Source organism: Lynx rufus, unplaced genomic scaffold (genome assembly GCF_022079265.1).
Source record: "Lynx rufus isolate CCGP_SWC_20201006 ecotype Redwood Valley unplaced genomic scaffold, mLynRuf1.p SCAF_4, whole genome shotgun sequence".
NCBI lineage: Eukaryota > Metazoa > Chordata > Mammalia > Carnivora > Felidae > Lynx > Lynx rufus.
The window spans coordinates 9,038,421-9,056,138 of record NW_025814856.1 but is presented as its reverse complement, the minus strand read 5'-3'; the positions used below and the strand labels follow the sequence as shown (position 1 = coordinate 9,056,138).

Sequence of the window (17,718 nt, the reverse complement as noted above, 5' to 3'; positions counted from 1 at the left end):
CCTAATAACCCTGTCAAGTGCTCACCACCTGCCAGATGCCCTTCACCTTGCAGGAGGGGCTCTCACCATCCCAGCATCCAAGTGAGGAAACTGACGCTGTGGGATGCTAAGAGGGTCGGGCAATCTGGTCCAAGTCCCGGGGCCAGTGAGCGGCCGGGCTGGATTTCGAGGGGTCAGCAAGAACCACCACGTGACAGCTGACCGTACGTATACACCCGAACACACCCAAGGCCACCAGCTACAGAAACACACGGCACGGCAGACGCCCTCAAGCAGGCCACAGCCCTCACACACGTCCCCGGAGCAAGTGTGCGAATCGAACACATCCTTCACGGGCACTCTCCCCCCACAGCCTGCCCCTCTTATGGGCACCCTGCCATCAACCCCCGGGGGACTGTGGGAGAGACCCAGCTGGCCACAGGGCGGGGGCAAGAAACATCAACAGGACAGAGTGAGCCAGGCGTGGCCCTGGCTGTTTATTCCCTGTGTCAGCCCTGGGGAGCCAGCTGGGCTCTGGCTGACCTCAGTGGCTTCTTTGGGGTGTGGGTGGGCTTCAGGGTTAAGGCTGGGGAGGGATAGGAAGTAAAGTGCTTGCAGGGGCCCTCGGGGCTTGGTCCTAGCTGCCCCCCCACCTCTGGGGCAGGCCAGGGGCCGGACACCCCAGGCTGTGCAAACGGGACTCTCCAGGGCCCACCCAGCCAGGCCGGGGCAAGGGGCACAGGCTGGCTGGTGGTGCCATCCTCGGGGCCCCCCGCCAGGAAGAACCCGGCGGAGGACGTGTCCATCTGGAGCTGACGGTCTGCTGATTGTCTGCTTGTCTGGCCTCCGGCTGTGGCCTGGTCAGCTCCTCCCGGTGCCAGGGCCTTGGGCACTCTCCAGGGGCCGCCCATCCGGCCGACCCCTCACCTGCGGAGCCGCTGCAGCTAAGGAGGAGGCCGCCAGGGTCAGGGAGGGGGTACTCATGGCCACAGCCGTGCCCCACACCCCCCGGCCTGGCCGCTCACACACCCCGGCCGCTCACCTCACTCTCCACCAGGTTCCGCCTGTAGAGTGCCTCCTTTGCAGCCTCCTGGGGGCCGAGAGGCGGTCAGCGGGCAGCCGCGGGCAGCCCCGGCCCCCCAGCGCCCACCCGGCCCTCGCCTGGCTCACCCTGCTGCCGTCGTTGCCCAGGCGCCGGGCCGCCTCTGTGTAGAACTGCAGCTGACGCTCCAGCTGGGCCGCGTACTCTGAGGGTGGGGAGGGGTCAGGATGGGGGCTGCTGCCCTGCCCTCCCCTCCCCCACGCGCCCATCCCCGAGACCCTACCCCTCCGGATGCCCGGGCCCCCCTGCTCCAGCTGCGCCCTCTGCCACTGGCTGCGTTGCATGATGTCCTGGTACTGCTGGGCCACCTCCGGGGGCACCGGCCGCCGCGCCTGCCTCAGGGCCAGGATCTGGGGGGTGCAGAGTGGGGGACTGTGACGGCCCTGTCCGGGGCCTACCGAACCCCCAATCCTGCCCCAGCCAGCCTGTCAAAGCAGGCACCCACCTTCCGCTCCAGACGCTCTTGATCAAAGGCCAGCACGCTGAGGCTGTGCAGGGGCCGGGCCGATCTGTGGAGTTGGGGAGGGATGAAGGGCCGCAAGGACCCCCCAACCCTGACCCCGTTAATTCTCACAGACGCACTGGGCGCTGGGGAACAGCAGGAGATAAGCTAGGCCCACCCTGGTGTTGCAGAGCCCACGACCTAGTGGGGCTGAGGGCTCTACACTCAGGCAACTGCCGTGCCCGGTGGTCAGGGAAGGTTTCCCAGGGAAGAACGCAGCCAAGCTGGGAGCCAGAGGAGTTAGAGCTGGGCAGGGGAGTGGGGAGCAAGTGCTGGGTAGGGGGGCTCATGGCATCATCAGAAGACAGAAAAGCCCAGAGGCCAGTGAAAACGAGGTGTAGATAACCATGAACGAACAGGAGGAAGTGGGGTGAGACGAGACTACTGGATATATTGATAATGGTCCAATCACAAAAGATCCTAAAAATCAGGCTGAGAAGTTTCAGGACGTTTCAGGAGACGGGGAGCCAGGAGACGTTTTGGAGCAGGGAAGGGATGCACTACAATTCGTGCCTGATGGGAAACTGTCCAGGAGGGGCTGAAACAGGAAGAAGGGACTTCTCTCCAGCATGGCTTGACCCAGCCACCTACCTGTTCCCTGGCTCCCTCGAAGGGGTGGGTACGGGAGGGGCCTTCCCTTTGGGCCCAGCAACCTGCTTCAGTGGACAGAACCAGTCTTGTGATTCCCGGCCCGCTTGAACCAAGCCTCCCTCCCTGGGGTTGCTGATGGGCAGGAGTCTCACCGTGGGCGCGGCTGCTGGCACGGGGTCAATGACCAGCCACCTCTCAGTTGTGGTCTCCAACTGCTGGGCGGTCAGTGGCTCCCGAATCCGGACCATCACCTCCAGCCGCCCCCCGGTGGGCCTGCGACCATCCAGGACCTGGGTGGAAATGAGGGGAGGCTACTGAGAAGCAGGCAATGGCTGGAGGCCCAGGGCCGGGATCAGAGAGAACCAGGGTAATTTCCAAAATCTGAGCCCCTAGATAGATAGAGCTGAGACGCCAATTGGTCAAAATGGAGCAGGGTGCTGGGAATATTTAGGGCTGGGTAGTATGGAGGTCTGGGATCCCTGGGGGAGAAGCTGGGTCAGCAGAAGAGACCCCTAGGAGGCCCAGGGCCTGTAGGGAGCTTTTGAATAATGTTAACAAGTGACACAGCCACACCAGAGCCTGTGGGCAAATGTCCACATCTCACCTCAAGGATCTCCCGGACCTCACACGCGGTCTCCAGGGCGTCCAGCTTCAGCTGGGCTGTGCCCAGCACCCGGTCAGTCTTGAACAGCCCCCTGTGTGCGTGAGGGGGACAGGACGGTTGGCCCGGGGCAGCTCCCCCTCCCCCAGAGTCCGCCCAGCACCTGCACCCCCAGCTCACCCCTTGTGGACCACTTCAAATTTGATGCCTTTGGTCTGGATGGCCCTTCGGAAGCCGCGGTGGCTGCGGTTGATGCAGAGTTTGAACTGCTCCTTGAACTCTACTCCGGGAATGAGGACAGGCCCAGGAGGAAAGAGGGAGGGGTCAGGCTATGGTTTCAGGTTCTCTCTGCATGGGGCTGGGGTGCCTCCCGGCAGCCACGGCCTCCTCCCCCTCCTCCTCCGCTCCGCTCACCGGGGGAGTCTGTGTTCTTAATCACACTGGTCTTGTCTTTCTGAGCTTCTTCCTAGAGCCAAATCAAATAGGAGGCAGGAAGGCTCAGGGGCTGGGGCCTGCCCTCGGACCCCTGCTGACCCACTCCCGCGGATGAGGCTTGAGCCCATCTTTCCTCTCCTGGGCTCTCTACATACCACGTTGGGATAGGGGAAGTCAAACCGAACAAAGACATCCAGGTCGCTGGGAGACAGCCCTGTGGGCAGACAAAGGTCAGAGCCGGGCAGGGAGGCAGTCCCGCAGCCCTGACCCCTGCCTGGCGCCCCTCACCTGGGGGCGTGGGCAAGTTGATGCCCTTCACGATGAACAGGAGCATGTCGTTGCTGCTGAGGTCAGGGAAGATCCTTCCGGGAGGGCAGGTGGGGAGACAGAGGCACGTCAGCCCCAACGCCTGCCCGCCTTCTTTTCCCTTTGTGGATCCGGGGAACACACCCCACGCTGGCCTTTGTAGCTATATGGGCCCCTGGGCTCCAGTTTTAGGATCTGGACAGACTGGAATTCTTTGTCCAGATCTGCCAATGGCTTACTTTCGAGACTTTTCTTCAGTCTGGGACCCACTCTGCGCCAGCCAGTGGCTTCACTGCTGGGGGACCTTCCCTTCATTTAACAATACTTCTGGGGGGCGCTTGGGTGGCTCAGTCGGTCAAGAGTCCGATTTCAGGTCATGATCTCAGGGTTCGTGGGTTCGAGCCCCACGTCAGGCTCGGTGCCGACAGCTCAGAGCCTGGAGCCTGCTTCAGATTCTGGGTCTCCCTCGCTCTCTGCCCCTCCCCCGCTCGCACTCTGTCCCTCTCTCTCTCTCTCTCTCTTTCAAAAATAAATAAACATCTTAACAAATTTAAAAGAGCAATATTTCTGCAGCCCCTACTATGTGCCTGCTGGTGTCCTCACTGATGGGGATATAGTGAGACAGACCCCATCCCTGTGCTCATGGAGCCCAAGCTAGCTGAGTGAAGAGAAGACCAATGCATATATAAACAGAGGAAACAAAGCAATTCTGCAGAAAATTAAAATAGGGGAAGAGAGTGGAGCATGCTCAGGATGGGCTGTTGTAGACGGGAGTGGTCAAAGAGGGCCCTTCAAGGGAGGCGACATCATAGGTGATTCTGGATGCCAAGAAGGCGCTACTACACGGAGACCTGGGGAAGAGGGTCTGTGCAGAGGAAAGAGCCAGTGCAAAGGCCCTGAGGATGAACATGCTTGGTTGTCTGAGGGATCAAAAACAGGCCTGTGTGGCAGGAGGCAAGCAACGTGGGGACAGTGGGTGGGGACGAGGTGATGGGGAGCCAGGCTGTGCAGATGTGGGAGAGCCAAGGTAAGGGGTGTGGGGTATCCTAGGTTGTTGCAGTGGCTGTGCCTAACCCCATGTGTAAGTGGGGAAATGATCCCAATTCCCCACGGTGTGGGAAGGCTTAAGAGGAGCAGGACCAACAACAACCACGCTGAGGGCTCACCCGGGCCTTGGGACAAGGCACATCTCTGCACTCACTCGGTCTTCCCCATTTCTCAATGTGTCACTGGCAACTCCCCAACACCATCTTTCACTTGCACCTCACGCCTGCCTCAGGACCCTTGCATATACTGTGCTTTCACCGTGCAACCCAACTCTCCCCCAGAGGCAAGTCCTCCGCTGGCTTCTGGGGAGTGCAAGCCCCTCTCCAAAGGGGCATCTGGGCCAAGGGGCATCAGGGCCTTACTTGATGACGCTGAAGGTTCTCTGCTCAAAGCGGGCAGTGGGCGTGGGGAGACCTCGGGCGAATGCCTGCTTCAGAATCTCCATGCTCCGCTTACAGTCCTCTGCCAATTTCTCAAATCTGCCGGCAAGAGAGCCCTGTTCAGGTCCCTGGTCCCGGGGATGGGATGGGGGTACAGACGTCTGGCAGAGGCAGGGACAGGGGTACTTACTTGCTGGTTTCGGCAATGTTGCCCAGGTGGGTGAACTGGTTAGAGTGGTTCAGGCACATCTGAAGAGCAGAAGGCAGTGAGGGGAGGGGCGGGGGGCCATGACCCTGAGGCCTGCTGATCTGGGCCAGGGGCCCACCTCACCTCATGCTGCTGCCTTATGAGCTTGGTGAGTTCACCGTAGCGCCGGGCAGACTCCTGAGACAGACCTGGGCCAGGCCGCTGGACCAGAGAGAAGTCGTCTTTGTTGACGGGGGCGGGTGGCACCTAGAGAAGACAAGCCTCATGGGGAGGGGCCTGCTGGTTAGCAACAAACAGGCCCGCGCATGGAAATGTCACCCCTTCTTGGAGAGGCCTTCCTGGACCACTGCTTTGCCCCAGCCCTGGTCTCTCTTCTTCCCCGAGGAGAAAAGTGGTGCTCAGAGAGAAGTGGATGGTCCCTCCCAAAGTGGCACACAGCCCAGGTACTACACGTCCCAGCATCCCTTGCAGCCGGGTACCGCCATGGGATTCAGCTGCGGCCAGTGGAAGGTGAGAAGTGATGGCATTCCATGTCACTTGCTTTAAATGGAACTGCTTGCCTTGCCCTTTCTTTCTCTCTCACTGCTTCCCACGGACTGAATGCAGGAAGGGCATCAGTCCACTCTGAGCACGTGGACAAAGATGACCTTCCGAGGTGTGACAGAGCAACAAGATGGAAGGAACCTGGGCCCTGGAGGGCTCTGTCTTCTCCAGAGCCCAGACTGCCCTGAGTATTCCATGCGAGAAACATATCTGTCTTCTTTCAGCCACTGAGTCGGGGGGGTACTTATCTGTTACAGAAGCTTAACCTGGATCCTGACTAATATACTCCAAGTTACGTGGCTGCTAAGTGGCCACAGCCCAACAGGGGGTGCCTGGGGAGGTCCAGCAGGCCTAGAGGGTTCACCTTGGCGATATCCACAGGCAGCCCATTGCGCGAGGCCTCCAGCATGGGCTCCAGCCCCTTGGCCTGGCGCAGGTGCATTTTGGCACCCTCCACGTCATTCTTCTGCTTGGCTCTCAGTGCGGCCTGTAGGAGCTGCTTCTTGCGGCCCTCCAGGAAGGCCAGTTGCTGCTGGGCTGTGGGTACAGGGGGGTCTGTGGATGCGGCCTGGCCCACAGCCAAGCAACAGGCAGCCCAGGAAGGGAGGGCATACCTACCTCTGGCGGATGCGCCCTTGGGGGCTGTTTTGGCTGCTGGGGTGGAGCCTGATTGGGGTGCCCTTGAGGGTGGGGCCTTGGGCTGGGCCGTGGGGGCCGGAGGGCTGGTGGGCTGCTGACAGACAGGGAGGGAATCAGAGCTCTCCCAGCACTCGCAATGGTTCCACTCCCCAAGGGGCCGGGGCCCGAAACTGACAATGGTGACTGTCTTAGTTTCTGTTTCCTCAGCAACGAATGCCCCATATAGTCTCATTCTCACTGAATCTTTGCAGAGACAAAGACAGCCCCTGTACCCACTTTACAGATGAGGAGGCAGGATGAGAGAGCAAAATGGCTTGCCCACAGCTGCACAGCCAGGAAGTGGCCAGGCCGGGAGGGAGGCCAGCTCTTCCCAGGCTCTGTCAGGGCTTTGCTGCCACTCCCGTCTCACCCCAAGACCCCAGCCCCTCCCACCTTCTTAGGTTCCTCATCCTCTTCATCCTCTGCGCCTTCATCCTGGTTAGCCAGCTTCATGGCGGTCTCCAAGACCCCCACCAGGCTCTGCTGGGTGGGCTCGGTGGCCTCCAGGCCCTGGATGGGGGGAAAGCCTGGGCGGCCAGTCAGGGCCCAGTCAGGAGGGAGGGACCCATGCCCCGATGGCGGAGACGTGGGTTCCTCCCCTTCCTAAGGAGCCTCGGGGCTTTGGATGTACTTTGAATCCAGGAAGGAGCTGCTGCTGGTTCTGTGTAGATGCAGATTATTCCAACCTAATCTCCTGCTGCCTCTCACCTGACCCCGGGCCTTGACCAGACGCCAACGGGCAAGCACGGGGTGAGGCGGGCCACCAGGCACAAGAGGCGGTCACAGGCCTGGAGGGATTCCCAGGGGACCAAGGTGTTGAGGAATAATTGCTCTCCCGGGGGTGCGCGGGCAGCTCTGAGAACCCAGAGGAGGCCCCCAACCCACTGGGAGGCTGATGGAAGGCTGAGTAGAGTGTAAGGCCGAGAGCTGATGCGAAAGGAGGAGTCGAACACAGAAGAAATGGAGGAAATCACACAGACGATGGTGGGCTGGTGAACAGGCTCTCCAAGTAAAACCCCCTGATTTTTAGCGTCTGCCGATTTCCGTGGTACAAACACTCCGATTGAGACCCAACCGTAAGGTACCAATTATCTAACAAGTTTGCAGAATTCCCGAATGCGGAGCACACAGCTCCCTGGGCCTGTGCGGTCAGGAGGAATAGCACCTACGGAGGCTCAGAGGCCAGGAGGGGCAGGGGAGGGGGCTGTGCCTACCTGGGGGCACCGGCAGCTCGGCCACATCTACCGTTCGGCCCGCCTTGTGGGCTCGGATGGCATCTTGGTATTGCTGTAGTGGACACAGGATTAGGGCTACCTGGGCAAGGCCTCCGGGCGCCGCCTGCCTGCCCACTGGGCCCCCACACACCTTGACGATGCGCTCATGCATGCGAGCCTTCCGCTGGTCCCCTTTGGTCTTGGCCTGGGCCGCGGCCACGTGGTATCGCTCCATCCGCTGCTCCAATGCCTCCAGGAGAGTCCGTGGAGGTGGGGGAACCTCTGGGCCAGACAGGGGCCGAGGGGGAGCAGAGGGGCAGGGTTAAGAGTCTTGGGAAGGAGAGACTTGTCGCCCTGGCCTGCCCACCACACAGGGTTCCAAGAGCCTACCTGGCGTGGAGGGCACTGTGCTGGGAGCCGGAGGCTGCGGTGACGGCGAGGGTGGCTCTGGGGGCAGCTGGTCTGAGGGCAGAGAGGTCCAGTCCAGCGAGGGGCTTGCTTGGGGACCCCCTACCCCATGCTGGTGTGGTCTGAGGGGGTCCCCAGGTGACCAGAGAGGGTGGCAGCACCAAGTCCCGGAGGCTGGGCAGGGTGGTGGGGTCCTCACCAGGGGGAGGTGGCAGGCGGGACAGGTCCACAGGCTCCCCCCGGCTCAGGGCCTCCAAGATGGCATCGAAGCTCTGAGAGAAAGGAGACGAGGGGAAGAGGCTGCGGTTGGGGGCCAGGACCCTGTGGGGAGCCTCTGTCCATTCCTCTGCAGCATCTTGCTCAAGCCCCTTCCAATACTGACGCCCATTTCACAGGCAGGGTAAACCGGGGCTTTAAGAGATACGGAAAACTACACGTACAGAGTGACTAAGGGTCAGGAGTCAAACTGGGGTCCGTGTGACCACAGCGCTCCTGTTCTTTGCCACCACGCAAAGTCGGAAGCGTCGTGTCTTCTCCCACCGGTCTGGACGCACCTTGGCCACACGGAAACGTCTGGCAGCAGTCGCCGTATCTCCCTGCTGCTTGGCGTGGAGGGCGGCCAACTTATATTCGCGCTGGCGGCTCTGCAACTGGGCCAGGAGGTCAGGGCTGCAGGGACCTGGAAGGGGGAACAGCGTACGAACCGCCTCTGTTTAACCGTCACAACGAAGCCTGTTCCTTAGGCCTGACCTACAGATGTGAGCACCGAGGCTGAGAGGCCATGCCGTCTCCCCAAGATGGTGTGGCGGGGACTCTACCCCGGGACCTGAGAAAGAGACAGAATCCGCAGCAGGCTCCAGGCTCCAAGCTGTCACCACAGAGCCCGACGTGGGGCTTGAACCCTCGAACTGTGAGGTCATAACCTGCACCGAAGTCGGACGCTTAACCGACTGAGCCACCCAGGCGGCCCTCATCTTAACTTTAAAAAGTGGCCACAGGGGCGCCTGGGTGGCGCGGTCGGTTAAGCGTCCGACTTCAGCCAGGTCACGATCTCGCGGTCCGTGAGTTCGAGCCCCGCGTCAGGCTCTGGGCTGATGGCTCGGAGCCTGGAGCCTGTTTCCGATTCTGTGTCTCCCTCTCTCTCTGCCCGTCCCCCGTTCATGCTCTGTCTCTCTCTGTCCCAAAAATAAATTAAAAAAAAAAAAAAAACGTTGAAAAAAAATAAATAAAGTGGCCACAGTTGTCATTCCCAGTGTCGTGCAAATACTGACATTCACAAAACAGAACTATCACATCACTCTTTAAAACTTAATGTACTTTAAGGGCGCCTGGGTGGCTCAGTCAGTTAAGTGTCCGACTTTAGCTCAGGTCATGATCTCACGGTCTGTGGGTTCGAGCCCTGCATCGGGCTCTGTGCTGACAGCTCAGAGCCTGGAGCCTGCTTTGGATTCTGTGTCTCCCTGTCTCTCTCTCTGCCCCTCCCTTACTTGTACTCTCTCTCTCTCTCTTAAAAATAAATAAATGTTAAAAATTTTTTTAACGTTTTTTAATCTAATGTACTTTAACTACCATGGTGATTTGAACCTCACCAGTATTCACTTATTTTTATTTTTTATTTTTTTGCAAGCTCTATGCCAACTGTGGGCCTCGAACTCATGACCCCGAGATCAAGAGTCACACGCTTTACCGAATGAGCTGGTGGTGCCCCTTGTTTTCTTTAATTGCGGCAAAATACACGTGAAATTTACCCTCTTAACCCTTTTTAAGTGTACAATTCAGTACATCAAGTACAGTTGACCCTTGAACAATGAGGGTGTCAGGGGCACCAACACCCCCTGCCCCCGCCATGCAGTTGGAAATCTACTTTGGACTCCCCCCAAATTTGACTACTCATAGCTTGTTGTTGACCGTGGGCATCACCAATAAAGACAACCGATCGACATGTTTCGTACGTTATGCGCATTATATGCTGTTCTTATAATAAACGAAGCTGTAAGAAATGATACTAGGAAAGCCACAAGGAAGAGAAATACAGTGCTGCACTGTGTTTATCAAAGAAACAGGGGGCCTGCTCAGTTTAAAGCTGCCTTTTCTTTTTTTTTTTTTCATACTGGGTGGGGGGAGAGAGAGTATGAGTGGGGGAAGGGCAGAGGCAGAGAGAGAATCCCAAGCAGGCTCCACCCTCAGCACAGAGCCCAACGAGGGGCTCAGTCCCACGACTTGGGGATCATGACACAAGCCAAAATCAAGAGCCCGACGCTCAACTGACTAAGCCACCCAGGTGCCCTGTTAAAAGTCTTTTCCTGACCACCCTATGGTATATTTGTGCAACCAAAATCCATCTATGAGGCTCACTGGCAAAGTGAGGAAATGGAGAGTTAAACTGCTTTTTTTAAAAAATTTTTAACGTCTATTCATTTTTGAGAGAGAGAGAGAGAGAGACAGAGTGTGAGTGGGGGAGGGGCAGAGAGAGGGAGACACAGAATCCGAAGCAGGTTCCAGGCTCCGAGCCGTCAGCCCAGAGCCCGACGTGGGGCCTGAACTCACGGACCGAGAGATCGTGACCTGAGCCAATGTCGGACACTCAAGCGACTGAGCCACCCAGGCCCCCCTAAATTGCTTTTTTAAACAGTATGCTAGTTACAGTATTAAATGACACATTCGATAGGTTTTCAGGAGAAATATCATTAAATTTAGGGCAACTGGTGCAATTTTTGACATAAAAAAACAAAGGGCTATTGCACTTACAACCACCGGGGTCCATAAATCCTAGAAACGCCTGGCAAGCTACATGCATCGTATTTTTTCAGACTGACAACTGCACCTACAGCTTTAAGTTCAGGTGTATTTGCCTGAAAAGGTATCCGTGAGTGGAAGCAAAAAAGCGTTGACATTTGATCGGTTTTATCTCCTATCACAGTGAGTCTCTCGGAGTCAAGAAAATGTCCTTCCGGGGGCACCTGAGTGGCTGAGTCAGTTGAGCGCCCATCTGACTCTTGATGTGGGCTCAGCTCATTATCCCAGGGTTGTGAGATCCAGGCCACACTAACAGCTTAAGATTCTCTCTTTCCCTCTGCCCCTCCCCTGCTTGTGCTCCCTCTTGTGGGGGGGGGCAGCGAAAACATTCTTCCAGGTTGAATCATTGGTATTATTAGCATAGCACTGAACAAAGCCTAAATATATCAGGCTTTTTGATAAAGAATTTTTATATGCCAAGAGCACAATTTTATCGCACTGGCACCTCTTGCTGACAGGGCTGGGGCTGGGTCCGCCTTCTACCAATTAACTCTGTTTCCCTGTTCATTGTTTCCCAACTTCCCTTTTTTCTTTTTCAAAGCACCAGGAAACCTGCTTCATACCAACAAATAGACGGGAAGACACGGGGTCCTGTTATCACCATGTTGCGGGCTTCCCTGGACTCTACCCAAGTCGTATGCCAAAACCCCGTCGTGAAAAAAGCTTTGGTGATTTTGGCTGAGCATTTCGGGTGACGATTTCCAACAACCTTCCCTGAACTTTGCCAAAACAATAGCTTAGAAACCAGCCGGGCTGTGGAAAGATTTAGACCTGGTGTTTGCTTTCTCAACCGGGCCAGCCCAGTTTTAAGTGTCTCTTCGTATGTTTGGGGAGCGTTTGCCCCTGGGGCAGTGCCTGTGTTGATATTCTAGAAGGGACAGAGGCGGGCACTCCTTTCGGGTAGTGGGAGGAAGGCCACCGGAGAGGGAGAGGTTGGGAAGGAAAACCTCCCGCAGGTGAGGGTTTGTTTGTTTTCTTTAATGTTTATTTTTGAGAGAGAGACAGAGAGACAGAGACAGAGTGTGAGTGGGGGAGGAGCAGAGAGAGAGGGAGACACAGAATCCAAAGCAGGCTCCAGGCTCCGAGCTGTCAGCACAGAGCCTGACGTGGGGCTTGAACTCATAAGCCCGCAGGTCAGTTTTAGAAGACAGACATGCTGAGGGCTGGGGAATTATCCACTTATAGCTCTTACGCGTTAGCCCTCAAAAGGGACTCCGACGCATGCTGCAAGGTGACACTAAGTGAAAGAAGCTGGCACCAAAGGACAACTCGTGTGTCGTCCCACTTACGTGACGTGTCCAGGAGACGCAGACTCATAAAGCATGGATGGCGGCTGTCAGGGGCCGGGGGAGCAGAAATGGGGAGCTAGTGTTTCGCGGGAAGAGAGTTTTTGTTCGATGAAACAGTCTTGGAAACAGAGGAGACCGGTGCACCACATGGTGAACTTGCTACTCAATTGCACACCGAAAAAGGGTTCAAAGGGCCAATGTCATGTTGTACGTATTAAACCACCACACGTACAAAAAACGGCATTCGTGAACTCCAGAGACATGAGGACCTGGGGAGGCGAGGGGCGTTAAGGATATCTGACAGTCAGTGCAGGGCCTGCACCCCCACAGAATGGCCAAGTGCTGAGTAAATCCCACGCCTGCAACATCCCATGTTAGCCCAGCCCTGCCCCCGGCCTACCTGGCGGAAGCTGGGGCTTAGCCAAGCCTATGGATGAGGCTGGGGCAGAGGAAGGCGGGCCTTCTACCGTGACCCTGGGCTCCGGGGCTGGCTGGCTCGTGGTGGAGGCCGGCTGGGAGGGTGCGGGCGTGTGGCTGGGGGTGGCTGCCGGACCCTTCCCCACTGCCACGGGCGGTGGGATGTCCCCTTCGTCGATGGCGTTACCTTTCCGGACCGAGGCCAGCAGGTTTTCAAGCGTCTGAGAGAAGGTGTGAAATGGGTTTCCGAGGAGCCTGACAGCTGGGTGCGGTGGGCCGGCGGTAGGGTGCCAGAGCCCTCCCGTCACCCGCCCGCCCGCTCACCTTAAGCCCCCGGTCGTAGCGCCGCATCTTGGCTCCACCTCCAGCTTGCCTAGCGCTTTCGATCGCCCTCTGGTAGAGAGCCAGCCTCTCCTGCAAGGTGGCCTCCACCCCGGGGCTGGGGGCTGCGGCTCTGGGCTGCAGGAGGGACCGGGGCATGGTCTGGGTGGTGACCCCACTTGGGCTCTCCCCAAGGGCTTCCCTGGGCGAGTGCCTATCACACGCCAGGCATGGTGCCCCGGGGGCCAGCTGTCCCCGCCACCTCTCCCATCCCCCCCCAGGAAGAAATCATCATCATTGTTCCGGGTGCAGGGAACTGGGTCTCAGAGGTGTCATGTCACCTGCCCAAGGTAACATGGCTGAGGGGCAAGGGAGGGCCTTGAACCCTGCACTACGGGGAGCAGGTTGTCGGGCTATACCTGAGCCACAGGAGGGTGGGACTCCAGAGACTTCTGCTCCTCCCCAAGGACCACATTTAGTTCTGCCTGCAGGGACACACGGCCATTGGCCAGGCATGAGGGCCTGCTGCACGGGGCAACGACAGCATGGGTGGCCCCCTGCCCTGCCCTGGGTGCTCACCAGCAGGTCGTCGTCAGCCTCCACATCCTCCTCGTCGTCGGTACCTTCCTCCTCATCCGGGTCTCTCATGCACAGGCTCGCCATCTTCTCAATGGCCTCCATGGGCAGGGGACCTGGTGGCAGTGACAGGCCCCAGATGGACTGGGATCCTTCAAGAGTCCCCATGGGGCGCCTGGGTGGCTCAGTCAATTGGGCGGCCAACTTCAGCTCAGGTCATGATCTCACGATTGGCGGGTTCGAGCCCCACGTCCGGCTCTGTGCTGCCAGCCCAGAGCCTAGAGCCTGCTTCGGATTCTGTGTCTCCCTCTCTCTCTGCCCCGCCCCCCCAACTCATGCTCTGTCTCCCTCTCTCTCTCAAAAATAAATAAACATTAATAAAAAAAAAAAGTATCCCCAGCCTCCTGTCCCAGTTACCCATGGCCCTAAAGAATAGGGCAGCATGCCCCCCTACTGGCCCTTCCATGGCACCCTACTGCCCTTGGGCCCACCAGGTATGATCCCGCTAATCCTGCCGGCCTCCTCTCATGCTTATCAAGCCGGACTTCCAACCCTGGCTCTGCAGCTTTCTTACTGTGGAGCCCTGGGCAAGTCACGTGACCTCCCTGGGCCTCAGTCTTCCCACCTATTAGACGAGGGCAAGTTTCTCCCTCACACACGCATCGTGAGGACTCAAGGTAAATGAGGTTCTAGAAAAGCACATCATCAGCACTTTGTCATTCGAATTATTCTCATTATTTGCGTTACCTACGTCCTATAAAAGTGCCTTCAACACTGACTTAGCACGTACTGGACCACTGCCCCTAGAGGAAATACAAGGTTAGGATCCCATGAGCCTCTGGGCACAGTTTCGTCAACCGGCCGATGCATAATCTTGTTCAATGTGTGCCTCTATCTAACTATACCTTTTTATTTTTATTTTTTTTTTTCAACGTTTATTTATTTTTGGGACAGAGAGAGACAGAGCATGAACAGGGGAGGGGCAGAGAGAGGGAGACACAGAATCGGAAACAGGCTCCAGGCTCTGAGCCATCAGCCCAGAGCCCGACGCGGGGCTCGAACTCACGGACCGTGAGATCGTGACCTGGCTGAAGTCGGACGCTTAACCGACTGCGCCACCCAGGCGCCCCCTAACTATACCTTTTTAAATATATGTTGTTGGTTTGTTAACATTGAACTCAAGGCTACTCGTGTTTGAATGAAGCTTATCTGCTAGCGTATTTCCTCCATAAGACGCATCACAAACTTCTTGCCCTTAAAGACACGAGACAGCTCTAAGCGCCACACTTTAGTGCCATTCTGAACAGCAAAATGTACCACACAAAGAGTACCCACAAAGAGTGCCAAAATGAGCAAAATGCAGCCTTACACAGACTGTGAGAAGGACCCGTGTTTACTTGAAGCCCTGAGACAAGAAGGTCGACGGTCATCTTGCTCTCTCTCAGCTGGGACCGCGTAAGGTGAGCGACTCAAACTTTCTGCAGCTCTGTGCACGCCCGCAAGGAATTGCCAAACCTCCCCGACTATTGATTTTGGTGTTACCAATAAAATTTAGCCCGTTGGCGAATTCACAAATATGGAATCCGTTAATAATGAGAGTGGACTGAATTAGCTAACAAGTATAAAGGTTCCGTCTCCCCTTGGAGCTCCAGCCCCAAACCCCACTGCAGTGTTGCTGACCCTGTCACCTCCCACGGGGGGAGGGGGGAGGGCTTTGCATGCGCTGGGCCTCCCAGCTGCACTTTCTAGCTCTTCTGCTGACCATCCTTATTGTGGGTGTCTCTTGCGGGCACCTGGCCCCAGCTCACACGTCTCCCCCATCCCTCTGTGCTTCCCTCACCCCAACCTGATCATGGGACAGCGTGTTGGAGGAAATGTGAGACCGTGTGTGAAGTACTTTACACACACGAGAAGATGAACTACTGTGACTAAGGGCAGTTATTATTCCCATTTTACAGACGGGGAAACCGAAGTCCACACAGGTGCGGGGACTCATCAGTCACACAGCCAGTAAGCAGCACAACTGGGATTTGAACCCTCACTCTGGGTCCAGAGTTGATCGCTTAACCTCTTAACCCAGGCTGCGTGTTCTAGGAGGGCAGAGACCTTCTCCATCTCCTTTCCCCCCTTCTCCCCAGGGCCCAGGGCTGAGTCCTGCCCACAGCAGGTGCTCAGAGAATGTTCAGGGGTGTGTTGAGAGTCTCACCTTTGCCTTTGAGCTTCTCCAGGACTTGGGGCTGGCCCCCCACCAAGGCCAAGAACTCGGCCTCCAGTTCCTCATCGTTAACTCCGTCCTCGGGGATCATAAGGCCGTCTGGGGAGAGGTCAACCAGCAGGCCCAGCTGAGGGAACAGTAAGGGTCCAGTCAGACTTTGGAATGCACCCCACCTGTCCAGAGGCAACCAGGACAGACCCAGGTTTCCCTCAGGAAGGAAACCCAGGTCTCGGAGGGAAAGTAATTTCCCCCAGGGAAGTGCCAGGAGGCTGGAATGGGTTGAGAATGCAACAGGTGTTCCAAGATGGGCCAGGCCCTCTGGCCTAGATCAACCCGGGGCAAAGGGCAGGCAGAAAGACCCTGCTCCCTGCTCCGAGCCCACACCCACAATGTGCTGCTGACTGAGTTCAGTGGGAAAGACAGGCCCTACACCCTGTCCAAAGCTAAGCCACTCGGTACACCTGGGCTTTTCCTTCCAGCATACTCAGCAGAGGGGGCCACGCAGGAAGCCTGGAGTTATCAAGAGCAAATAGAAGCCCGGACAACATAGAAACTGAAAGCGGGGTTTTCATTGTGTAACAGACCTGTCTTCCTATCCCGTCCCAGCTAATGACCAATCGTGATGTGATGATATTACACTGAACTACACAAAACGGCCTTTTCTGTCGGTCAGAATGGGCAAATACTGGCTACTATGTATGGCTCCTTTCAACAGTAATAAGTTACGCGTATTGGCTCAGTCGGTTGAGTGTCTGACTTCGGCCCAGGTCATGATCCCGCACTTTGTGGGTTCGAGTCCCGCATCGGGCTCTGGGCTGACAGCTCAGAGCCTGGAGCCTGCTTCAGATTCTGTGTCTCCTTCTCTCTATGCCCCTCCCCCACTGTGTCTCTCTGTCTCCCCAAAATAAATAAACATTAAACAAAATAAGTTATGCTTATTGAGTGTTAGGTTCTAGCACTTTCCATAAACTATTCCAGTGAATTTTCACAACTGTGCTGTGACATAGGGACTCTTAGGGCCTCCATTTTACAGACGAGGAAACAGGTGTAAGAGCTGTGAAGCTGAGTGTCCAACATGCAGAGGCCAGCAGGGAACTCCAGGTTGGCCAGATTCTAATACCCGGGCACTAAACTATGGCCTGAGCTCCTTCCACCAAAGCTAAGAAAAATCAAACCTTCCAGGTGCCTGGGGCAGAGGAGACGGAAGAGGGAAAAGGACGACCAGACACAGTCCCGTGGGCTCATGGCAGCCGCTCTGGATTTTGCACTTAGCCCTGGCCAAGCTGTTAATCCCTATGACCTTGGGAAGCTGTCTTCACCTCTCTGGGCCTCAGTGTCCTCATCTGTACAGTGGGGATAGAAAGTCTGACTTGGCCTGGCTGATGCGAGGTTCCATGAGTGTCCAAACCAGGAGTACATTAACTATCCTTATCTCAGGTCCCAGGCCTTCCCCTCCCAAACTGGAGAGGCTTCGGCAACAGGTGGCTCTGAGCCCAGGGCGGGGCGCCAAGAGCTGAGGAGCTGGGGAGCCGGGGCCACTAGGCCCCACTTTGGGGGCAGAACCTCATCTGGAAGGCGGGGACCGGGGCTCACCTGGGGGTGGTGATCGGTTCCCCTGGTGGGTGGGGCCCTCCTCTGAACCTGTGATAGGGGTGAGAACGGTTCTCTAGGCGGGGCCGTGGGGTATAGACTCACCTGGCGGGCGGCGGCGGCACCTCGGCCGGGGGGCCCCGGGGGTCCCTTCCTCTTGTGCATCTTCCAGGCAGGATGCCCAGACCACTGGCCACCTCGCCTGGCCTTGCCCTGCCTCCTCCCCTGGGGCCTATCGCCGCGCACGCGCACTTCCTGAGCCCTGCGCCCCTGGTTGGCGCCCCGCGACCGCTGACCCCGCGCCCTCGACCCCGGGGATGGCCGCCCCACTTCCGCCTCGGCCTCGGCGCCGCGGCACCGGAGCGCAGCCACTGGACTTGCTGGGCCCGCCGCACTGAAACTACAACTCCCGGCAGGCAGTGCGCGGGCACGCGTGCGCACTGCCGGGCGGTGGGCGGGCCGCGGGCCGCGCGGGAAAGAGGCGGGGCGTGCGCGCGCGTGCGGGGGCGGTGCTGCCATC

At 57.6% G+C, this 17,718-nt stretch overlaps 1 protein-coding gene across 3 annotated transcripts; it reads right to left on the bottom strand.

The window, feature by feature from the left end:
- Nucleotides 1-447: 447 nt before the first annotated feature.
- CC2D1A (coiled-coil and C2 domain containing 1A) lies at nucleotides 448-17,575 on the bottom strand. 3 transcript variants are annotated; one of them, XM_047096033.1, is made up of 29 exons: nucleotides 17,304-17,575; nucleotides 15,600-15,735; nucleotides 13,397-13,509; nucleotides 13,237-13,302; nucleotides 12,821-12,955; nucleotides 12,480-12,717; nucleotides 8,549-8,673; nucleotides 8,194-8,266; nucleotides 7,977-8,048; nucleotides 7,738-7,868; nucleotides 7,587-7,659; nucleotides 6,766-6,899; nucleotides 6,313-6,427; nucleotides 6,059-6,231; nucleotides 5,275-5,397; nucleotides 5,134-5,192; nucleotides 4,926-5,042; nucleotides 3,499-3,572; nucleotides 3,366-3,424; nucleotides 3,190-3,241; nucleotides 2,956-3,055; nucleotides 2,779-2,869; nucleotides 2,327-2,464; nucleotides 2,175-2,239; nucleotides 1,527-1,590; nucleotides 1,305-1,431; nucleotides 1,150-1,226; nucleotides 1,022-1,069; nucleotides 448-923 (listed from the first exon to the last, which is right to left on the bottom strand). In XM_047096033.1, the coding sequence occupies exons 1-29, from the start codon at nucleotides 17,361-17,363 to the stop codon at nucleotides 903-905; spliced, it is 2,859 nt and encodes a 952-aa protein (XP_046951989.1). In that variant the 5' UTR covers nucleotides 17,364-17,575; the 3' UTR covers nucleotides 448-902. The 3 variants fall into 3 exon arrangements, with proteins under 3 accessions (XP_046951989.1, XP_046951992.1, XP_046951991.1); XM_047096036.1 differs by having other exon boundaries at nucleotides 2,175-2,236; nucleotides 17,304-17,574; XM_047096035.1 differs by having other exon boundaries at nucleotides 6,313-6,424; nucleotides 17,304-17,574.
- Nucleotides 17,576-17,718: the final 143 nt, after the last annotated feature.